The sequence below is a fragment of the Thalassophryne amazonica genome, chromosome 3 (assembly GCF_902500255.1).
Source record: "Thalassophryne amazonica chromosome 3, fThaAma1.1, whole genome shotgun sequence".
Lineage (NCBI taxonomy): Eukaryota > Metazoa > Chordata > Actinopteri > Batrachoidiformes > Batrachoididae > Thalassophryne > Thalassophryne amazonica.
Genome location: NC_047105.1, coordinates 21,627,303 through 21,651,754, shown reverse-complemented (window position 1 = coordinate 21,651,754; position 24,452 = coordinate 21,627,303). Strand labels below are relative to the sequence as shown.

Here is a 24,452-nt window from a genome sequence, read left to right as displayed (position 1 = left end):
ACATGCTGAAATGACCAGGTCATTGCCAAAGTGAATGCTGTGGTGATGTTGGATGTTGTGTGACTATCCGAGAAATTGTGGAAGATGTCGACATCAGCACTTTTTCGGCACATTCCACTGTGACAGAAGTTTTGGCCATGAAAAGAGTTGCAGCGAAATTCATGCCGATGGCTTCGGCACGAAGCTGCTGACGGAGCAAAAACACCTCCTCTTTGAAGTCTCACAGGACATGCTGGACTCTCACAGGACATGCCCACCTCTTCCACCATTCGGAAGATTCAGACGGCTTTAGGTGGCTTTTCAGTTGTGTGACTCTCCGAGAAATGGTGGACGAGGTGGGCATGTCACAGCAAATGACGCAATCGACAGACATGAAAAAATTCACGCATGCGCATGAAGGTTCAAGGTTGGCTCATGCAAAGCACACGTGATTCAAATCCATCAGGTCGGATACTTTTCTAACAGACCTCGTACACATGCTGCTACCTGATGCAACAAAGAGCTTTGCTCATTGTGTGACGTTTTGCTTGGTCTATACAAACAAATTTAGTATCAATGAAAAGCTGAGACATTCCAGCACACTGCCATCATGGCGCAATGCCACCTCCCTAAAAATGTAATCTCAAGTTGGGCCATTGGGTCATCAAGGACACCAGTGACACTACTATCCTTACTCAACCTTTGCTACCGCGTCCGTCCATTTTTAAGTTTTCGTATGAAAAGGAAATTTGTGTTTGTGGGGCCTGTTTGTGGGGCCTGTGTGTGCGGCGGTGTTCAGCTGGGATCCCTGACCATTCTGCAGGTTTTTAATGATGTCATTGCAAGCTGCAGCACAATAGCAGCATGATTCAATTTAGGTCCTATGGCTCTATCCTTGGCTCAGAGGAAGTGGTGATTTACCAGCACAGCTGAAGGCTTCACATTAAAGTTTTCTCTCCAAAATTATCTGTTGATTTATCACCAAAATAAATAGTTTGGGGCTGTTTGGAGGCACTGAGGCAATTCAGATCCTGTGGAGACAAATGCTACAAGAAATGTGAAAAGATTCTTTCGATGCTCAGAGGCACTTTTGGATGAATTTCAAGGGTTGTTTCACAAAATTTACCAAAACAATATTTTTTTAACCTCGCCTACAGCAGTTTGTAGTCATGGAAAGATTAACACTTTCTCTGTATGGGCCCAATATTGAGCAGCCTGTCTTTGAGATTTGTCTTTGCTTTCCAAATTCAGAGGAAAAGGCAGTAACCCTGTATTAATGAAACAAACACAAAAAACCCTTTATATCACAGAAAACAATTAATATAAAATATGGGTGGGTGATAGTATTGTTCACTTTTTGGATGGTGATGTTATTATGCTGCAGCAGTTATTATTACCTGCACCATATGACCACTTTATTGTTGTTATTATTTTTTTTAAAACAAAGGTTTAACCTGGACTGTTTTCATTTTCAAATCTACTACTTCAAAGTTAAAATTTGGATGAAATGTGAGAATTATTTTTTCATTATTTAATCTATGATATTTTTTGTTGGCATACAGTGCAGCTGGAAAGTATTCACAACACTTCACTTCTTCCACATTTTGTTATGTTACAGACTTATTTTAAAATGAAATAAATTCTTTTTTTTTCACCTCAAAATTCTACTCAGAACACCCCATAATAACAACATGAAAAAAGTTTTTTTTTTGCAAGTTTATTAAAAATAAACTACAAAATCACTTGTATATAAGTATTCACACCTTTTGCTCAATACTTTGTTGATGCACCTTTTGCAGCAATTACAACCTCAAGTCTTCTTGAATATGATGCCTCAGCTTTGGTGCACCTATCTTTGGGCAGTTTTTCCCATTCCTCCTTGTTGCACCTCTCAAGCTCCATCAGGTTGGATGGGGAGCGTCGGTGCACAGCCATTTTCATATCTCTCCAGAGATGTTCAATCAGATTCAGCTCTGGGCTCTGGCTGGGCCACTCAAGGACATTCACAGAGTTGTCCTGAAGCCGCTCCTTTGATATCTTGGTTGTGTGTTTAGGGTCATTGTCCTGCTGAAAGATAAACTGTCGCCCCAGTCTGAGGTCAAGAGCGCTCTGGAGAAGGTTTTCATCAAGGATGTCTCTGTACATTGCTACATTCATCTTTCCCTCAATCTAGTCAATCTAGACTAGTCTCCCAGTTCCTGCTGCTGAAAAACATCCCCACAGCATGATGTTGCCTCCACCATGCTTCACTGTAGGGATGGTAACTGGTTTCGTCCAAACATGATGCCTATCATTCACACCAAAGAGTTCAATCTTTGTCTCATCAGACCAGAGAATTTTCTTTCTCATGGTCTGAGAGTCCCTCAGGTGCCTTTAACTAAGGAGTGGCTTCCGTCTGGCCACTCTATCCTACAGACCTGATTGGTGGATTGCTCCAGAGATGGTTGTCCTACTGGAAGGTTCTCCTGATCGCTCAGTTCAGAGGGGCGGTCAGGTCTAGGAAGAGTCCTGGTGGTTCTGAACTTCTTCCATTTATGGATGATGGAGGCCACTGTGCTCAGTGGGACCTTCAAAGCAGAAGAGATGTTTCTGTACCCTTCCCAAGATTTGTGCCTCGAGACCATTCTGTCTCAGATGTCTACAGACAATGTCTTTGACTTCATGCTTGGTTTGTGCTCTAACGTGCACTGTTAACTGTGGGACATTGTATGTCGACAGGTGTGTGTCTTTCCAAATCATGTCCAATCAACTGAATTTACCCCAGGTGGACTCCACTTAAGCTGTAGCTGAAACATCTCAAGGATGATCAGTGGAAACAGGATGCACGTGAGCTCAATTTTGAGCTTCATGGCAAAGGCTGTGAATACTTATGCACATGTGCTTTCTTGTTTTTTATGTTTAATAATTTTGCAAAAATCTAAAAAAAAGAAGAAGCTTTTTTCACATTGTCTTTATGGGGTGTGTAGAAGTTTCAGAAAAAAAAAAAAGAATTTCAACCATTTTGGAATAAGGCTACAACATAAAATGTGGAAAAAGTGCAGTGCTGTGAATAGTTTTTGTCCTCTTTCTGTTTTCCTGCCTCAAATCTGAGTTTGACTGTGTATGATAACTCAGGTAACATTGTCAGGTATTTCATTCACGTTGCCATAAGAGCTGATGACGTGTCTCTTTGGGTCTGTTCAGGTCTACTGGATTTTGGCAGCGTTGGGGAGAAACTTGTTACATGTAACAGAGTTATGAATTTTTTCCAGATTATTATTTTCTAAATTAACCATTCCAACACTAGATTTTGGTTTAATTTGGTCCTCAAACCCCTTTTAAGTTGTTGTTGTTGTTGTTTTTTAAACTAATTCCAGCTTGGTTTTACAAAGCAAGCTGAATCCAGTCATGTCCAAAATAAAACCTTTTTACCGACTAATAAATGAAGCAAACAAAGGGGTAAAACACTCTGAAACATCCTGCTGATAATACGCCTGCTGTTATTTGGGTTTTCCTTTAATGAATGGCCTTTGACCCTTGCCCCTTGCCCCCAGGCGGCCATACTCACTTGCTGCAGGTCCATTCCTCCCTGTGCCACTGAAAACAGGGGGTGGGAGCCAAAGTCTGATGCCTCGAACACCTTCAGCCGCACAGAGAGACACAAGCCAACACTGCAATTAGCGCTACACATGGATGAAACCAAAACAACCGTTGACCCACAGCCTGGCGATGTGGCTGTGGCTGTGCACTTGACTTTAGGGTTTCACATCAACGTCTTAAACCACACAATGAATGCACTTCTCATTGTAACACAGCAGGTATACACACACACACACACACACACACACACACACACACACACACACACACACACACACACACACACACACACACACACACACCACACACACACACACACACACACACACACACACCATTAGGTCATCTCTGGAGCTTGAAAAATTGCGACCGGACTCCTTTAAGGCTCACCCAAAAGGCTTCTTCAGTTATAAAAACCCAAAGGCGGAGAGTCCCCGGTATATATTGTCCCTTGGAGGTGGTATGGGACCCATTATTGTTCGTATGCCTAACCACGTGAGCCAAAGTATGAAGGAAGACATGTTGAAAAATGTTTAACATTAATACCGCCACACCTCACCTAGCGTAGGTGCCTCTGTGAGGAGAAGTTTACAGACTTTGATTTGGTGGATAATGCTGCGATCTTTGAAGAAACGATGGATAATCTGGCTGTCGTACTTCAGAAGCTGATTGTCTGGGTTTGCAGTTGTCCTGGATCAGGACTAAAATCCAGGGTTTAAATGACTTCCTGGACTCAGCTGTCAGAAGTGTATCTGCATCTGGTGAAAGTGTTCACGTCTCTGGAAAGGGCTCAAAATTTGGCACTTCCTGTTTCAGTCTCAACTTGCTACTGAATTGTCACGAAATACCACGAGATCTCGTTTACTGTCAAACCAAAACCTTACAGAGGATTAACAACAACAGCAAAAACAACATACCAAAGAACAGGCTAATAAAAAACAGATCAAAACTAGGGGGAATTAAAAAAAAAAAACAACTTTCCAAAGTTAAACACATTTGACATTTTCTGTTTCACTGTGGACTCAAAATTTGGCACTTTCTGTTTCAGTGTGAACTTGCCATTGAATTCTCGTGAGATTCCACGAGATCCCGTCAGCTGTCAATCCAGGAAATGTTCAACATGTGACATTTCTTGCTTCACTGTGGACTCAAAATTTGGCACTTCCCGTTTGGGACTCAGTGAACCATGAGCGAAGCTCATCTAAATTAACATATACTTATCACAACAAATACAAAGGATAAATTAATCCCTGAACTAAAATTTCAAAACACAACTGAGCAGACAACAGTGCACACACACAAAAACAAAACAATGTTGTGATGATGACAGCGTTCTCTCTACTTTTCCTCAGTATATGAATCAGACTCCTATATTTTAGCATTATATGGGCAGAATCTGTATAAATACCAACAATACATCAATTAACAAATGTTTTGTGTGAATATATTTTCCATAAAATATTCACTTAAAGAATTGTAAATCCATCACTATTTCCATCTTGCTGTATAAAGCTGCTGTAGCTTCATTTAACTGCAGAGTCTTATCTGGAATGTCACTAGTCTGGACTAAATAACAGTTTAATCTATTTTCACGATCCCACCACCATTTTTCCCCCTTCAACACACTGCTGGTGTTTTAATTAAGGTATTCACACATAATAAAGTTATTTATGTGTCCTGTCAGAGCAGCTTCAGTCATAGACTGAGACCACCAAGGTGCAGCAAAGAACGCCACAGGAGGTCTTTCCTACCTGTGGCAATCAGACTCTATAACTCTTCCCCTCCCCTAGCTTAATTTGTTGTGCTTATTGTATTTTATTTGATCATTTTAGGCACTATTCTATACTTGCTTTTGTACTTATATTCTAATTGGGTTTTTTTTCCAATTTCTATTTCACTACTAACACTTTCTGTAATTGTGTATTCAACTAACCATTGTTTACTGTTTCTGTACTCTGGCAAAATAATTTCCTTCAGGATAATTAAAGTTAATGTTCATCTTTATTTCATTGGGAATTCATCATCTTTGTTCAGTATAAACAAAGTTTATAGTTTGTTGCTCTATAAAAAAGCCCTCCGTAAAGCTAGGACATCTTTCTACTCATCACTAATTGAAGAAAATAAGAACAACCCCAGGTTTCTTTTCAGCACTGTAGCCAGGCTGACAAAGAGTCAGAGCTCTATTGAGCTGAGTATTCCATTAACTTTAACTAGTAATGAGTTCATGACTTTCTTTGCTAACAAATTTTAACTATTAGAGAAAAAATTACTCATAACCATCCCAAAGACGTATCGTTATCTTTGGCTGCTTTCAGTGATGCCGGTATTGGTTAGACTCTTTCTCTCCGATTGTTCTGTCTGAGTTATTTTCATTAGTTACTTCATCCAAACCATCAACATGTTATTAGACCCCATTCCTACCAGGCTGCTCAAGGAAGCCCTACCATTATTTAATGCTTCGATCTTAAATATGATCAATCTATCTTTGTTAGTTGGCTATGTACCACAGGCTTTTAAGGTGGCAGTAATTAAACCATTACTTAAAAAGCCATCACTTGACCCAGCTATCTTAGCTAATTATAGGCCAATCTCCAACCTTCCTTTTCTCTCAAAAATTCTTGAAAGGGTAGTTGTAAAACAGCTAACTGATCATCTGCAGAGGAATGGTCTATTTGAAGAGTTTCAGTCAGGTTTTAGAATTCATCATAGTACAGAAACAGCATTAGTGAAGGTTACAAATGATCTTCTTATGGCCTCGGACAGTGGACTCATCTCTGTGCTTGTTCTGTTAGACCTCAGTGCTGCTTTTGATACTGTTGACCATAAAATTTATTACAGAGATTAGAGCATGCCATAGGTATTAAAGGCACTGCGCTGCGGTGGTTTGAATCATATTTGTCTAATAGATTACAATTTGTTCATGTAAATGGGGAATCTTCTTCACAGACTAAAGTTAATTATGGAGTTCCACAAGGTTCTGTGCTAGGACCAATTTTATTCACTTTATATATGCTTCCCTTAGGCAGTATTATTAGACGGTATTGCTTAAATTTTCATTGTTACGCAGATGATACCCAGCTTTATCTATCCATGAAGCCAGACGACACACACCAATTAGCTAAACTGCAGGATTGTCTTACAGACATAAAGACATGGATGACCTCTAATTTCCTGCTTTTAAACTCAGATAAAACTGAAGTTATTGTACTTGGCCCCACAAATCTTAGAAACATGGTGTCTAACCAGATCCTTACTCTGGATGGCATTACCCTGACCTCTAGTAATACTGTGAGAAATCTTGGAGTCATTTTTGATCAGGATATGTCATTCAAAGCGCATATTAAACAAATATGTAGGACTGCTTTTTTGCATTTACGCAATATCTCTAAAATCAGAAAGGTCTTGTCTCAGAGTGATGCTGAAAAACTAATTCATGCATTTATTTCCTCTAGGCTGGACTATTGTAATTCATTATTATCAGGTTGTCCTAAAAGTTCCCTAAAAAGCCTTCAGTTAATTCAAAATGCTGCAGCTAGAGTGCTGACGGGGACTAGAAGGAGAGAGCATATCTCACCCATATTGGCCTCTCTTCATTGGCTTCCTGTTAATTCTAGAATAGAATTTAAAATTCTTCTTCTTACTTATAAGGTTTTGAATAATCAGGTCCCATCTTATCTTAGGGACCTCGTAGTACCATATCACCCCAATAGAGCGCTTCGCTCTCAGACTGCAGGCTTACTTGTAGTTCCTAGGGTTTGTAAGAGTAGAATGGGAGGCAGAGCCTTCAGCTTTCAGGCTCCTCTCCTGTGGAACCAGCTCCCAATTCAGATCAGGGAGACAGACACCCTCTCTACTTTTAAGATTAGGCTTAAAACTTTCCTTTTTGCTAAAGCTTATAGTTAGGGCTGGATCAGGTGACCCTGAACCATCCCTTAGTTATGCTGCTATAGACGTAGACTGCTGGGGGGTTCCCATGATGCACTGTTTCTTTCTCTTTTTGCTCTGTATGCACCACTCTGCATTTAATCATTAGTGATCGATCTCTGCTCCCCTCCACAGCATGTCTTTTTCCTGGTTCTCTCCCTCAGCCCCAACCAGTCCCAGCAGAAGACTGCCCCTCCCTGAGCCTGGTTCTGCTGGAGGTTTCTTCCTGTTAAAAGGGAGTTTTTCCTTCCCACTGTAGCCAAGTGCTTGCTCACAGGGGGTCGTTTTGACCGTTGGGGTTTACATCATTATTGTATGGCCTTGCCTTACAATATAAAGCGCCTTGGGGCAACTGTTTGTTGTGATTTGGCGCTATATAAAAAAAAAATTGATTGATTGATTGATTGAGTATAATATTGATTTTCGATCATTTTGAGAAGACGTGACACCTTAAGGCAGTTGCAAGGTACCGACAGGCCCAAAGGGCAGCAGCTTCTGTTGTGGGGGAGGCAAAGCAGCAGGTGTAGGAGGAGTTTGGGGCAACCACAGAGTAGAACTTTTGGTCAGCACCAAGGTGCTTCTGGCGGACCGTGAGGCACCTCAGGAGGGGAAAACGGGGAACCATCCAAGCTGTGTAAGGATGGGACTCTGTTGACTTCAGCTGAGGATGTAATCCGGCGCTGGAAGGAACACTTTGAGGAACTCCTGCATCAGACCAGAGTACCCTCTACAGTAGGGGCAGAGCTGGAAGCTGATGGAGGATTTTCATCAGTTTCCCTGGTGGAAGTCACTGAGGTAGTCAAACAACTCCGCAGTGGCAAGGCCCCGGAGGCTGATGAGATCCATCCAGAAATGTTGAAAGCTCTGTGTGTGGAGGGATTGTCTTGGATGAGACGTCTCTTCAACATTGTGTTGAGGTCTGGGACAGTGCCTAAGGAGTGGCAAAGTGGGGTGGTGGTCCCCATTTTTAAAAAAAAGTGCACCACAGAGTGTGTGCCAACTACAGGGGCATCACACTACTCAGCCTCCCTGGTAAAGTCTATTCCAGGGTGCTGGAAAGGAGGGTTTGGCTGATAGTCAAACCTCTGACTGAACAATGCGGGTTCCGTCCTGGTTGTGGAACAACCGACCAGCTCTTTACTCTCACAAGGATCCTGGAGAGTGCCTAGGAGTATGCCCACCCAGGCTACATGTGTTTTGTGGACTTGGAGAAGGTGTATGATCGGGTACCCCGGGAGATACTGTGGGAGGTGCTGTGGGAGTATGGAGTGAGGGGGTCCCTTCTCAGGGCCATCCAATCTCTGTAATCACAAAGTGAGAGCTGTTTTGGGTGCTCTGCAGTAAGTTGGACTTGTTTCCAGTGAAGGTTGGCCTCCGCCAGGCCTACGCCTTGTCACCAATCCTATTTCTGATATTCATGGACAGGATATTGAGGCGTAGTCAGGGGGAGGAAGGTTTCCAGTTTGGTGGGCTCAGGGTCTTATCACTGCTTTTTGCAGATGATGTGGTCCTGTTGGCTTCATCGGCCGGTGACCTCCAACACTCACTGGATTGGTTCGCAGCCGAGTGTGAAGTGGCTGGGATGAGGATCAGCACCTCTAAATCTGAGGCCTTGGTTCTCAGCAGGAAAACAATATATTGCCTACTCCAGGTAGGGAATACGGTCTTGCCCCAAGTGAAGGAGTTCAAGTACCTCGGAGTCTTGTTCACGAGTGAGGGGACTGCACGCCACACCATTTCTTCAACCAATTAAACAACAGCGCTTCGGTCCCAGAAACCTGTCGGATCCAGGCCAAAACCTTCAGGGCAAAATTGTTTAAGGTGGAAATGACAGAAAAAAGGGTCCAGTGAGGGTTCAGTGCATTTTTTTCTAAAATTTTAATTCTTAATGTTTAATTCTGTGCTTTGGTGCAGCTGAAAACACTAGAATTCGATTCAGATCCAACCAGACAGAAAACTCCAGCAATCTTCGACGAGTTTCAGTGTGGTGAAGGTGTCACTCGTTATGCTGGAACTTTAGGTGTCATACGACACGTGATGTGGTTCAACGTGAGTGTGAAGAGAAAAAAAAGAGAGATGAGCAAGAAAGTGTTCATTTTGTGTAAAATTGAAATCACAAACTAAAGTAAATTCTCAGATAAATGAGTATTTATCGACTCATTCATTCATCAGTGGCTGTATCTTCTCTCAGCCCTCCTCTGCATCCATCCATCATTTCTTCTTCTCTCGTCTATCCCCTCCAGACCACTGGTTCATTAATCCATCTCCTCACATCTCTTCTCCTGCTCACTTCACGTTACGCTTCCTTGTCTTGTCTCTTCTTCCTCCCTGTGTGAAGCTTCTTGTTGATGTTTCCACCCATCTTTCTTTTATTCTATAATTACTGCACTTGTTCTGTCAGACAGTTTGTGCTTGTATAATCTCAACAAACAGTACAGTAATAAGAATAAATATAGAGGTCATCCATGGATAACTAAAGGTCTTCAAAAGGCTTGCAAGAAAAAAATCATGCTATACAGAGAATTCATAAAACTAAATCAAGAGAGGCAGAGATTAAATATAAGGACTATAAAAAATAAATGAACAACTATCATGCGGAATTGTAAAAAAATCATACTTTGGATAAAATACTAAATGACAATAAAAACAACATAAAGGAAACATGGAAAATATAAAATACTATTAGAACAAATAAATCCAAATCAAATAACTATCCAACATATACTCAACAAAAATATAAACGCAACACTTTTGGTTTTGCTCCCATTTTGTATGCGATGAACTCAAAGATCTAAAACTTTTTCCACATACACAATATCACCATTTCCCTCAAATAATGTTCACAAACCAGTCTAAATCTGTGATAGTGAGCACTTCTCCTTTGCTGAGATAATCCATCCCACCTCACAGGTGTGCCATATCAAGATGCTGATTAGACACCATGATTAGTGCACAGGTGTGCCTTAGACTGCCCACAATAAAAGGCCACTCTGGAAGGTGCAGTTTTGTTTTATTGGGGGGGATACCAGTCAGTATCTGGTGTGACCACCATTTGCCTCATGCAGTGCAACACATCTCCTTCGCATCATCCGTGAAGAGAACACCTCTCCAATGTGCCAAACGCCAGCGAATGTGAGCATTTGCCCACTCAAGTCGGTTACGACGACGAACTGGAGTCAGGTCGAGACCCCGATGAGGACGACGAGCATGCAGATGAGCTTCCCTGAGACGGTTTCTGACAGTTTGTACAGAAATTCTTTGGTTATGCAAACCGATTGTTTCAGCAGCTGTCCGAGTGGCTGGTCTCAGACGATCTTGGAGGTGAACATGCTGGATGTGGAAGTCCTGGGCTGGTGTGGTTACACGTGGTCTGCGGTTGTGAGGCTGGTTGGATGTACTGCCAAATTCTCTGAAACGCCTTTGGAGACGGCTTATGGTAGAGAAATGAACATTCAATACACAAGCAACAGCTCTGGTTGACATTCCTGCTGTCAGCATGCCAATTGCACGCTCCCTCAAATCTTGCGACATCTGTGGCATTGTGCTGTGTGATAAAACTGCACCTTTCAGAGTGGCCTTTTATTGTGGGCAGTCTAAGGCACACCTGTGCACTAATCATGGTGTCTAATCAGCATCTTGATATGGCACACCTGTGAGGTGGGATGGATTATCTCAGCAAAGGAGAAGTGCTCACTATCACAGATTTAGACTGGTTTGTGAACAATATTGAGGGAAATGGTGATATTGTGTATGTGGAAAAAGTTTTAGATCTTTGAGTTCATCTCATACAAAATGGGAGCAAAACCAAAAGTGTTGCGTTTATATTTTTGTTGAGTGTATTTTAGTATAAGAACAAAGATGAATATGATATGAGTGAAGTAGTGGATAATTTCAATAAATTCTTTGCTAATGTTGGGCCTGATCTGGCAAGTGAAATTCCACACAGCCCATGGAAAAATCAGCAATTAATTGACAGAAATTCACATACAATTTCTTGGTACAGTAGATGAAATGTAAATGGTAAATGGACTGCATTTATATAGCCCTTTTCCATCTGCATTAGACTCTCAAAGCACTTTACAATTATACCTCACATTCACCCCAATATCAGGGTGCTGCCATACATGGCGCTGGCTACACACCGGGAGCAATAGGGGATTAAAGGCCTTGCCCAAGGTCCCTTAGTGATTTTCCAGTCAGGCGGGGATTTGAACCGACTATCTTCTGGTCTCAAGCCCAACACCTTAACCACTAGACCATCACCCCCCCACTAGACCAAAACCTCCCCCCTAAAGGGAAATTATTAAGGTAGATAGTACATGTAAAAGTAAAAAGTCAATGGATCATAATGATGTACATATGTCTTTAGTAAAGCAAATAATTACTGAAATTGCAAAACCATTAGCATATATTTTTAATAAATCATTTCATACTGGAATTGTTCCAAACAGTATGAAAGTGGCAAAAGTGATACCTTTATTTAAATCTGGCAGCAAACATCTTTTTACAAATTACAGGCCTGTGTCTCTATTGTCACAATTTTCTAAGATATTGGAAAACCTTTACAATAGTAGATTGGATAAATTCAGAGAACGACATCACTTGCTGGATGAAAGTCAATATGGTTTTAGAGCAGGTAGGTCCACTGCATTGGCACTGCTCAATTCAGTAGAAGAGATCAGCAGTCATGTGGACCAAAGGGAAATAGTAACAGGTTTATTTATTGATCTGAGAAAGGCTTTTGATACAATTGATCACAATATATTATTTCAAAAGATCAAACTGTATGGGATCAGAGGAGTGGCTTTGAACTGGATTAAAAATTACTTACAAAACCGGAAACAGTTTGTTAAACTCAGGGATTGCTACTCTTCATATCTGGACATCATTTGTGGGCTTCCTCGGGGGTTCTGTTTTGGGACCAAAATAATTTATTTTGTACATTAATGATTTATGTAAAGTTTCGGATCTGTTTAAGGCAGTTCTGTTTGCAGATGATACAACCCTGTTTTGTTCAGGAGAAAATTTTCAGAAATTACTGTCCGATTTACATACTGGAATGATAAAGTTAAAGAGATGGTTTGATATTAATAAATTATCACTAAATTTGTCTAAAACTAAAATAATGTTATTTGGGAATTACAATAAAGACATACAAATTCAGTTAAATATACAAGGGGTAATCATAGAGCGTGTCAAAGAAAATAAGTTCTTAGGTGTTATTATTGATGAAAGAATTAAATGGAAAGCTCATATTCAACATATTCAAAAGAAAGTGTCAAAAAGTATTGCAGTACTAAATAAGGTAAGGCATGTACTTGATTGCAAAGCACTTCATAGTCTGTATTGTTCACCCTACTTGGCTTACTGTGCTGAAGTTTGGGGTAATAATTATAAAACTACACTGCAATCATTATTTATTCTCCAAAAAAGAGCATTAAGAACAATTCACAATGTAGATTATCGAGATCACACCAATTTATTGTTTATTAAATCTAAAATATTAAAACTTCACAATATGATTATGTGTAAAACTGTGCAGTTAATGTATAAAGTGAAAAATAAGAAACTGCCCCTCAGAATTCAAGACTTTTTCAAAGAGAGAGAGAGAAAATATTATTTAAGGGGCTCGTATCATTTTAAAATTGCTGGCGCTCAGACGACCAGGAAAGATTTCTGTGTTTCTACTTGTGGCCAAAAAATATGGAATAATCTGATGAAGGAACTCAAGCGATGTCCAAATGTCAATTCGTTTAAACGACAATATAAGGATCTGATGTTTTCCGAATATGTGAAAATTGTCTGAATTCTCTGTAAATACAATTCATGTTGAATTACTATATGATATACTGTAGCTGTTAGTTAAAGTATGGACAATTATGTTATTGATTTTGTATATATATATATATATATATATATATATATATATATTGATTATGCAATATGTGCCTATGATGAGGAATTTGAGTTTATTGATTATTTTAAGATATTTGTGTTTTGCTGTTCTGCTCACTTTGTTTTGTGGCTTTTTTGCGATAAGTACAAGCTGCTGATGTAAAAGGGGTAGGTGTATATAAGCTTTGCTTCTACCTACACCCTTTCGGTTGCATGGGTTGACTGGCTGAGAAATCAGTTTTATTTTGTTTTATTTATTTTGTTGCTAAGTTCTGTTTTCCTTGAATCGAATAAACTTGAAACTATAATGAGTTGGAATGATGTGTGAGTCCAGAATGTTTTTAGAACCTTAGACCTCAACAACTTTTAGAAGAAGAACTCAACTCTTTTATTTTCTGTTAATTGTGTAATTTTTTTTAATGCTATTTTACTGTCTTAATGTATTTATAAATTGTTTAGGTTCTTGTTATCATATACACACTATTATCATTATTATTATTATTATTATTATTATTATTATTATTATTATTATATTTTGTCAATTGATTTTTAAATGGACCACAATAGAAATAAGTGTTTTCACTTTCTTGTGTCATCCATGTATTTTTAATGTATTTACAGTTATATTATGTATTTACATTGAACTTGCTAAATAAAATCACACAGTCACGCTTTTAATATAAACATGATTTACTGCCCCCTACTGGAATGGGATGTTAGTCCAGAATGTAATTAGCAACATTAGCTAATATCTGTAGTTTCTCCAAAAATATTAGTCCTATCATTGTTCTGTTTTGGCACCGTTCATCCTTGACCCAAAATACATAAGCATACCAAACGGCAAATGTCAGCTGTCCCCAGTCACATGCACACAAGCCTTTTGTTTTTCTGCATTCTGCTGTAAACAGTTGCTTTTAATTTTTATACATGCACAAACAGAGACAGTGGCGGAAGACATCAAAAGCAATACTCCTTTCACTCATGGTAACGGCAACATGGCACTTAACTAATCTGACTAATCCAATCGAATTACAAAAACACAATAAATCAATAGCATGAACAATACTGTTAAACTAACATGAACCACAATAACATTTAAAACACCAAACTCCCATGGTGTATTGCAGCACAATGTCCATTGTCTACTGGTTAGCTAAAATTGCTAATTTCTCCAAACATTTTAATCCTATCAACAGCAGCATTCATCTGTCATCCTTGACCCAAAATACATAAGCATACCAAACAGCAAATGTCAGCTCTCTGACATGTCATGGGTTCAATCACGATCAAAGCCATACACATGCACGCACACACGCACGCACGCACACAGAGGCCACTTAGCTGTTATAATATAGATAGATTCAGTGTGCTTTTCAGTGTGTGCACAATAAAACACCAAAACTGAACAATAAAACAATTTCCAAATCCAAACAACAGCCACAGGTAGGAAAACAACAGCATCTCATGCCGATTAAACATGATCACAGTTAGTTAGGAAGAATAAAACACCTGCTAATGATAAAAAATAAAAATGTGCTCTACATCCTGACTTAAACACTTCAATTGAATGTGACTTATTTCATCATCAAAACCTTGACTGCCTGCAGACTTTTTCTTTACCTGAAGAACACAGAACAAACCAGCAGCCTGTGAATGACGTTCTCGTGCCGGCACGTAAGGCTCAACCAGTTCAGTGACATAAAGCACTGGGACAGTGATGGTCTAGAGATTAGGCTTTAGCCCAACCAGCTCCTGTGTTGTGAGCGCCTTGCATGGCAGCACCCTGACATCAGTGTGTGAGTGCGTGTGTGTGTGAATGGGTGAATGTGAGGCATCAGTGTAAAGGGCTCCAAGCTTCTGATTCAGATGGAAAATTGTAATATAAATGCAGTCCATTTACCAAAAAACACTTATATGTCAGCAACAAAACCCTGAAATCTATTCTGGCATGAACAGAGAGCCAGTGAAGGGAGGTTAAGTCCAAGGGCAGATCGGGGGAGCGTGCACCCCATGTGTGCTCCCCCTTTTTTCATTGACCCAAAAACCTGCTCAATGCGGTTTCTGAATGCTCTATTCAGCAACAAGTGGCTCAGTTAGATAAATTTGTACCAGACTAGGAGTCAGCAAGGCATAGCAAGGTTGTTCACCTTTTTAGCCAAAGATGGTTCAAATGGTTTGTGTTACTTGTCCTCATAACGTCACAGCATCACTACAAGTTTAAACTGATATATAAAAAAACACGTTATAAAGTATGTTTTCTGTGTGATTGCATTTTGTGGTGAAATATGCACCAAAATGCAGCAAATGGAACCAAAAAATAAAAAATTTTCTTGAGACCCTCCCTAGGGAAGCACGATCAAGACATATTCACAAATCCACACTCACCCCTTTACAAAAAGCTGGATCTGTTCCTGGTTAAGTCAGGGTGTTCCCTGATGCCACTGGCCATCGGAGTGTATGTCACATAAAGCCACCAGCTATTATATCTAATGTAAAAAAAATATCTATCTATCTATCTATCTATCTATCTATCTATCTATCTATCTATCTATCTATCTATCTATCTATCTATCTATCTATCTATCTATCTATCTATCTATCTATCTATCTATCTATATAAATTTGCTGTAATTTTGTGTTCCGTGTGTGTACGTGTGTGTGTGTGTGTGTGTGTGTGTGCGCACGCAGCCTCTCTGTCTGTGTCTACACTCACAAGGCTGATGTTGTCTCTCTCTCTGGCTGCAATATCCTGAAAAATTATTGCACACCTGTGTTGCAGCTATCTTTGTCTTATTCTGTCCATAAACCTTTGTGAATGTCACACAACATCACAAAATTTGAAGCAAAGGTCAGAAAGCGCATGTGAATCTTTAAAGGACACTAAAGCTTTGGAGCCACGCTTTACAGATGAACTAAGCTACAACACAAAGGTATCTGATAATACGAGGTCTATTAGAAAAGTATCCGACCTTATTATTTTTTTCAAAACCCATATGGATTTGAATCACGTGTGATTGCGTCAGACAAGCTTGAACCCTCGTGCGCATGCGTGAGTTTTTCCACGCCTGTCGGTTGCGTCATTCACCTGGGAGCAGGCTTTGAGTGAGGAGTGGTCCAGCCTCTCGTCGATTTTTTCATTGCCAGGAAATGGCGGAATGATTTGGGCTTTTTTTCTTGCAACGTTTTTTCCATTGTAGTTTTACTGCAAATGACAAATAAACTGAAACTGAAACTGAGTAACACTCCTTATTCTCTACCAAGCCCGTAACATTTTCACTGAAAGCCAGATAAATTTTTCTAATGGTTTCCAGCTGCCAGTCTCTAACAGTTTCTGAAAAAATTCTGATGAAAAAAAGCCCAAATTATTCCACCATTTCCTGGCAATGAAAAAATCGATGAGAGGCTGGACCACTCCTCACTCAACGCCTGCTCACAGGTGAATGACGCAACCGACAGGCGTGGAAAAACTCACGCATGCGCACGAGGGTTCAAGCTTGTCTGACGCAATCACACGTGATTCAAATCCATATGGTGTGTGAAAAAAATAATAAGGTTGGATACTTTTCTAACAGACCTCGTATAAGATATCAAAGTAACGTTAGGTAATCCACGGTGTTAGCAAATATCTGTGCTTTAAATTGTGCTGATAACCAGCTGAACAACTTTGTTAAATAATGAGTTTTAAAGCATTTCCATGGTTCAGTTGCATTAGTCTAACAGAGTAATAATAACACACTGAAGAGCAGTATGAACAGTGTATAGCAGTTATAAGCTCATGATCATTAAATACAGTTATTACTGGTATCATCTGACTGAAAAGGTTCATCATGTGAATCAATCCGTTGTGATTGATTGATTGATTGAGTGAGTGACAGAGGAAGAAGAGAAAAGGAGGGGGAATGCTGACCTGAAACCCAATTACGTGCTTATTATTATTGATTGTAGTACAAGTGCTACTAAAATAATTTGCACATAAAGACAACACAAATGACACTCAAAATGCACCAGAAGCCACCAAATAGCATACCTCTAACCCCCCCCCCCCCCAAATTAGGTGTGGTTTTACCATGCTTGCTGCCACCTACTCATTGCATCCTTTGAAAATGAGAAGAATATGATCAAACTTCCCAGTTTTCATGAAATTCTGTATCTTTTGAAGAGTTCTTATCCTTCCAAGTAAATCACTCAGGTCTCAAAATAAAAATCCTCTAGTGGAACCCACCACTAAAACTAAATGTGGTGAAACTGCTTTTAGTGTGTATGCAGCTAAACTTTGGAACAGGCTACCAGATGAAGTTACAGATGCCCCAACTGTTTTTGTTTTTAAAGACTGACTCAAGACAAAGCTTTTTAATGAAGCATATTGTTAAATTCTTTTCTTTTTTGTTTTGTCTTATCTTTTTAGCTTGTACCTCCCATTTCTTATCTTGTTTTGTTTTATACCATATTCCGTTTTATCTTGCATTTGATTTTTAAAAATTATTTTTATTATTATTCTTTTACTTTTTTCTCTATTTTCTTTTTATATTTTGCACTGTTCCTTATTATCTGTAAAGCAAATTGAAATGCTTGATGTATGAAATGTGCTCTATAAATAAGTAGCCTATGGAGCACAGGAAGTCCTGTGAGGCTCGAGCAGCATTAGACAACAGCACAATATAAAACCAGTAGGACATGGCTGTGCTGCAAATACTGTATGTATTTATTACTTAGTTTGTCCAAATTCTGTCGTCTGTATCACAAAAATGTATGAATACTACATGTGTACGTGTTAACGCTCACCTTCTGACCAATGTGCGGGTTACAACACAACCAGATGCCAAAATACAACTGACTGCAAATCCCATAAAAATAGAGCAATAACAAAAGTGCGCCCCCTACCTTGGTTTGCAGGTGACAATATGCAATAAACATAATTCACATAACCAGCATGTCTTTGGTAGTACGATAAAGCTAAAGGGAACCCACGGAAACACAGGGAGAACACACAAACGCCACACAGAAAACACCATGTCAGACAGTGCTAACCATTAAGAGCCATGTGACACCTGTTATGTGTGTGTGTATATATATATATATATATATATATATATATATATATATATATATATATATATATATATATATATATATATATATATATATTCTTTCTTCTTTGTCTTTCGGCTGTTCCCATTAGGGGTTGCCACAGCAGATCAATCGTTTCCATCTCACCCTGTCCTCTGTATCTTCCTCTGTCACACCAACCACCTGCATGTCCTCCCTCAGCACATCCATGAACCTCCTCTTTGGTCTCCCTCTTCTCCTCCTGCCTGGTGGCTCCATCCTCAGCATCCTTCTCCCTTTATACACTGGGTCCCTCCTCTGCACATGTCCAAACCATCTCAATCTCGCCTCTCTGACTTTGTCTCCAAACCGTCCCACCTGAGCTGTCCCTCTGATATGTTCATTCTTAATCTTGTCCATTCTTGTCACTCCCAAAGAGAATCTCAACATCTTCAGCTCTGCCACCTCCAGCTCTGCCTCCAGACTTCCTCATACAATACCACAACTTTTCTCTTGGCACCCTATCATAAGCTTTTTCTAAGTCCACAAACACACAATGTAACTCTTTCTGTCCTTCTCTGTACTTTTCCAACAGTATTCTCAGAGCAAACATTGCATCTGTAGTGCTCTTTCTCGGCATGAAACCATATTGCTGCTCACAGATCTTCACCTGTTTCTAAGCCTAGCTTCTACTACTCTTTCCCATAACTTCATGCTGTGGCTGATCAGCTTTATGCCTCTGTAGTTACTGCAGCTCTGCACATCACCCTTGTTCTTGAAAATAGGAACCAGCACACTTCGTCTCCACTCCTCAGGCATGCTCTCACTTTCCAAGATTTTATTAAACAATCTGGTTAGAAACTCTACTGCCATCTCTCCTAGACATTTCCATGCCTCCACTGGAATGTCATCTGGACCGACTGCCTTTCCACTCTTCATCCTCTTCATAGCAGCCCTCACTTCTTCCTTGCTAATCTCTTGTACTTCCTGATTTACTCTCACCACATCATCCAGCCTTTCTCTCGCTCATTTTCTTTATTCATCAACTCTGCAAAATATTCCCTCCACCTTCTCAGCACACACTCCTCACTTGTCAGCACATTACCATGTCCATCTTTTACCACCCTAACCTGCTGCACATCCTTTCCAGCTCTGTCCCTTTGTCTGGCCAATCGGTACAAGTCCTTTTCTCCTTCCTTACTATTCAACTTCTTGTACAGCTCGCAATATGCCTTTTCCTTTGCTTTTGCCACTTCTCTTTTCACCTTACGCCACATCTCCTTGTACTCCTGTCTACTTTCTTCATCTCTCCGACTATCCCAAAACTTTTTCGCCAACCTCTTTCTCCTTATGCTTTCCTGGACCTCTTCATTCCACCACCAAGTCTCCTTGTCTTCCTTCCACTGTCCAGATGTCATACCCAGTACTGTCCTAGCTGTCTCCCTCACCACATCTGCAGTACCTTTCCAGTTGTCCAAAATTGCTTCCACTCCAACCAGTGCTTCTCTCACCTGCTCGCTAAATTTCACACAACAGTCTTCCTCCTTCAGCTTCCACCATCTGATCCTTTGTTGAGCTCTCACTCTCTTCTTCTTCTTTACCTCTAAAGTCATCCTACAAACAACCATCCTGTGCTGTCTAGTGACACTCTCTCCTGCTACCACCTTACAGTCTGTGATTTCTTTTAGCTTGCATCTCCTATAAAGAATGTAGTCCACCTGTGTGCACCTTCCTCCACTCTTATATGTTACCCTGTGCTCCTCCCTTTTCTTAAAGTAGGTATTCACCACAGCCATTTCCATCCTTTTTGCAAAATCAACTACCATCTGTCCTTCCCCATTCCTATCCTTGATACCATATCTACCCATTACTTCCTCATCACCCCATTGAAGTCTGCTCCTATCACCACTCTTTCATGCTTGGGCACACTCGCCACCACCTCATCTGACACACTCCAGAAATCTTCTTTCTCCTTCATCTCACAACCAACCTGTGGGGCATATGCGCTGATGATATTCATCATCACCCCTTCAATTTCCAACTTCACACTCATCACCCTGTCAGACACTCGCTTAACCTCCAACACACTTTTAACATACTCTTCCTTTAAAATGACCCCAACACCATTTCTCTTCCTGTCCTCACCATGGTACAACAACTTGTACCCACTGCCGATGCTCCTGCTCTTACTTCCCTTCCACTTGGTCTCTTGCATACACAATATGTCTACCTTTCTCCTCTCCATCATATCAGCCAGCTCTCTCCCTTTACCAGTCATACTACCAACATTCAAAGTCCCCACTCTCATTTCCACCCTTCTAGTTTTCTTCTTCTCCTGCTGTTCGTGGCAACGTTTTCCTCCTCTTCTTTGTCGTCTTCGCCCAGCAGTAGCCCAATTTCCACTGGCACCCTGTTGGGCAATATAACCAGTGGCGCACGTTGTTAATCCGGGCCACGACCGATCCGGTATGGGAATTCGATTCTGAGTCTGCATAGTTTGGTTGGCTTGTTTTACGCCGGATGCCCTTCCTGACGCAACCCTCCTCATTTATCCGGGCTTGGGACCGGCACTCAGAATATACTGGCTGCACACTCCATATATAAGTATGCCAAAGGAGGAGGGCTGTTACAGATACGAGGGGCATGATGCAGGGTGTGATACATAAACAGACATGTAATAAGGTATTTATGACATATTACAACAAAAATAAAGAACAAGAACCTTATAATTATCAACAACTCCATTTCTCAAGTTCCACCGGAGAAAGAACAAGGAGCCCTCTCCTTCTTGGCTCCACTCAGCCATTCAGTGACCAACTTCACATCACTCTCGGTTTTCCTGGTGGTGTTCTTGTTCTTATGTCTCTCTATTAAGTCATGAGTGTCCTCTTCACTAACTTCTTGATGTCTCACAACTTCAGTATGAGACTCAAGTTATAGAATTCTACCTGCTAGGGGGGCTAAAACTCTCTCACCTTCATCAAACATCTTGGTTGAATGAAATGATCTGTTTCCTGTATCAGGATCCTGCACTTGTCACCAGGGTAACACAAAATGGGGGTGTGTCATTGGTGGAGCTGACAAATGGTGGCTCCTGATTAGATGAAAAGTGCACTTGAATAAGTTCCCAGTTTAGTTCCTACACTGACTGTTGGTGCCAAATTGGTGTTAATAATTCAAAGATTTGTCTGTTTGTATTCATCACATTTTAGCCAAGAAACCTCCAGTTTTCTTATCTGCACCAATTTTACTTTTCATGTTCTTAATGAAAACTCATCTTGACTGATCCTCGCTCTGCTGCACACAGTTACTTGTATTTTACTGGAATTAACACTGGAGAACTGTAACATATGTTAAATTAATAGAAACCATTTAAGTAAACAAGCTTTGATTCAACTCTGTTGTGCCGGACACGCTGCTGCCTGGTTTTGAGACAAGCATGACTTGAGGTTTTATCATTTGTAACATTTTCTTTTGGAGGATTCTGTGTTTTTATGACCCTGTTGATCCCATCCTTCCTTTACCTGGTTTCCAGCCAGCAGCACAGTTCCTGGGGTGGGACATGGTCGATATGGAATAGTGGCTCCTTTCGGTGGAGACTGCAGAGTTTGAGGAACAGAAAAAAAATGAAGAAGAATCAGATCTCCGTGCAGCGTCAAACACTCAGTGTGCACAAAACTCACAGTGGAGCAGCAGCTCTACAGCTTAGGCTGACGTATCACTTTTTCTACATGTTGATGCAACTATTTTTTGCATAAATCTGATTTGTTCAATCCGGTCATTCATCAAATAAATCAACAGCTCGGATGCTGCCTTCCCAACACAAACCTCTTACTTCTTTTCCACGTATGTTTGAAGTTACGAGGAGACACGATAAAAGTCAAATTTCATGTTTTTTTTGTTCTGCTTTTTATTTTGGCTCTGCATCACTTCATCAAAGTCAAATTATTTCCAGCGTGCGTTTCTCTCCGCGGCCGGATTATTGTGTTTGTCTGAATTGCTCATGTGGTTAAAATGGGAGAAATTATTGTTTTGTTTTTTTTTTCTCCTGCGGTTGGCGGAACATTTTTGTTGCACACCAACCCTGAAGATGACCTTTTCATCACACCGTGGACCAAACAACCTGCACAATGCATCTCATAGAGGCGGAGCCTAACTGTTGTAGCCAATGATGGATGATGGTATCTTTTAGTTTATGATTCATCTCTGCTTGATTTAATCACAGATTTATATTGCATAATTACTTTGGATTCAAAGGCACTTTTTTAACCTTCAAATTATCAAGCTTTTAGCGACTCAAATGACCGAGTGAGGCCGTTTATGAACCTATTATAATTTATATAAAAATGTTATTTATGTTTTTCTTAATGGCTCTATTTGTGCTGGTCAAACCAAAATTGCTTCCTTTATGTGTGGGAGATATTTTTAAAATGTTCTCACATAATTAATCATGGTTTTCAAATATTTTTAATGCAAAAAGCCCAGACTGCATGCTGCCAGATCATGCTTGAAGGGTTATTTTGCCCACTGGATTCCTAATGATGTCCTGCATGAGATTTCAAGAGGAGGCTTTTTTTAAATCCTGTCCTGATCAGGAGGTCCATTGTTTCCTACAGGCTGATCATCTGGTAGGCCTCCTCGGGTAGTTGTTGGCCTTAGATTTTCCACATGCTGGTCCACATGCTTTGGCTTGAAGACCAGTCCTTACCCCACAGACAACCAGGAACAGACAACAGCTGCACTCTGTACAGTTTCTCCAACCACAATCACAGAAACCTCTAATTTGATGGCTTCCCTCGCTAGACTTGTAGCATGGTCACTCAATTTTTTGAGACCTGTCTATTTGACAGTACAGTACCATGCTGTTAGACTTTCTTGAAGACTGATGTAAATGAACTCCAACACATGTTGAGTGACTTAAAAATGTTCACGTATTCATCCCTTGAATTATCTCAAGAAAACTGACTGTAAAAGTGATTATGTAATCTTTAGAATAAATTTCCCTGTTCCAGCTTTTTTGTTGCCATGTGTTGCATGCCTTAAACACCAAGATGGGCCTTCGTCCCCCTAAACGCAGGCCTATACTAACAAAAGAAATGAAGTTGACCACATGAAACATGAAATATTTTGGGTTCATACAGTCTGCAGTGAAATAGAAATCAAAGTAAACTAGTACGTTGCACGTGGGTATCTACAGGTTCTAGACTGGGTAGTGTTTGTGAAATAGGTAGCTGAAGCTGACATTTTGATGTCATGTTTTACAACTGGCAAGGTTGAGATATGTTTGTTCATAGCTTGTCTGGTTTCCAGGGACTGATTAATGGTGATATCAACATCCATTGTTCACTGTTGTTACCTAATATCCTTAATTTCTCCAAAAATATTAGTCCTATCAACTTTCCGTTTTCGCAGTGTTCATCCTTCATCCAAATACATAAACATACCGAACGCCAAATGTCAGCTCTCCCCAGTTTCTCCATGACTGAAGTAACACACAAGCACACACACAGAGTCCACTTTACTTTTTAATTTGAAGAGTTCAGATGCAAAACCCAGTATCTCCAAAACCATAAATTTTTAGTTGATGCCAACATGTACTTGGCTGTCAAGGGGACCATCAGTGTGCAAAATATGAAACTATTTGAACAAACTGTTTTCATGTTATTGATGAAAGTCTGTGCATTTCCGCATAGGGTTTCCTTTAAATCTTCATTTTCAACTGCATTTTTCTCCATTTGAAAAAAAGGACTTACTGGGTTTTGCATCTGAACTCTTCATGTATACATTTTAGGATCACTGCATTTTTTTTTTGTTTGTTTGTTTTCATTTTTTTCGAACTTTGCATTATCATCCCAACATTTTCTGATTTGTGCTGGTAATAAGTAATTTGGTACTGATGGACTGGTTGTCCGAGTTTATGTGATACAAAACATATGCATGTTAAAAACCCACTAGTAGATGTTGTGTGTGATACTCAAATTTGGTTAGTATCTGACCACTCGAGGCACTGCAACACCAAACAGCAGTCA

General features: G+C 40.1%; 1 protein-coding gene across 2 annotated transcripts in view; it reads right to left on the bottom strand.

The window, feature by feature from the left end:
* Positions 1-24,452, bottom strand: part of pcbp4 (poly(rC) binding protein 4) — a 417,908-nt gene that overhangs the window by 96,066 nt on the left and 297,390 nt on the right. For both annotated transcript variants that reach the window (XM_034165899.1, XM_034165900.1), the window contains 2 exons: positions 21,948-22,022; positions 3,527-3,598 (listed from right to left, as the gene is read on the bottom strand). In XM_034165899.1, the coding sequence (XP_034021790.1) occupies positions 3,527-3,598; positions 21,948-22,022 (147 nt within the window). The remainder of the gene's footprint in view (positions 1-3,526; positions 3,599-21,947; positions 22,023-24,452) is intronic.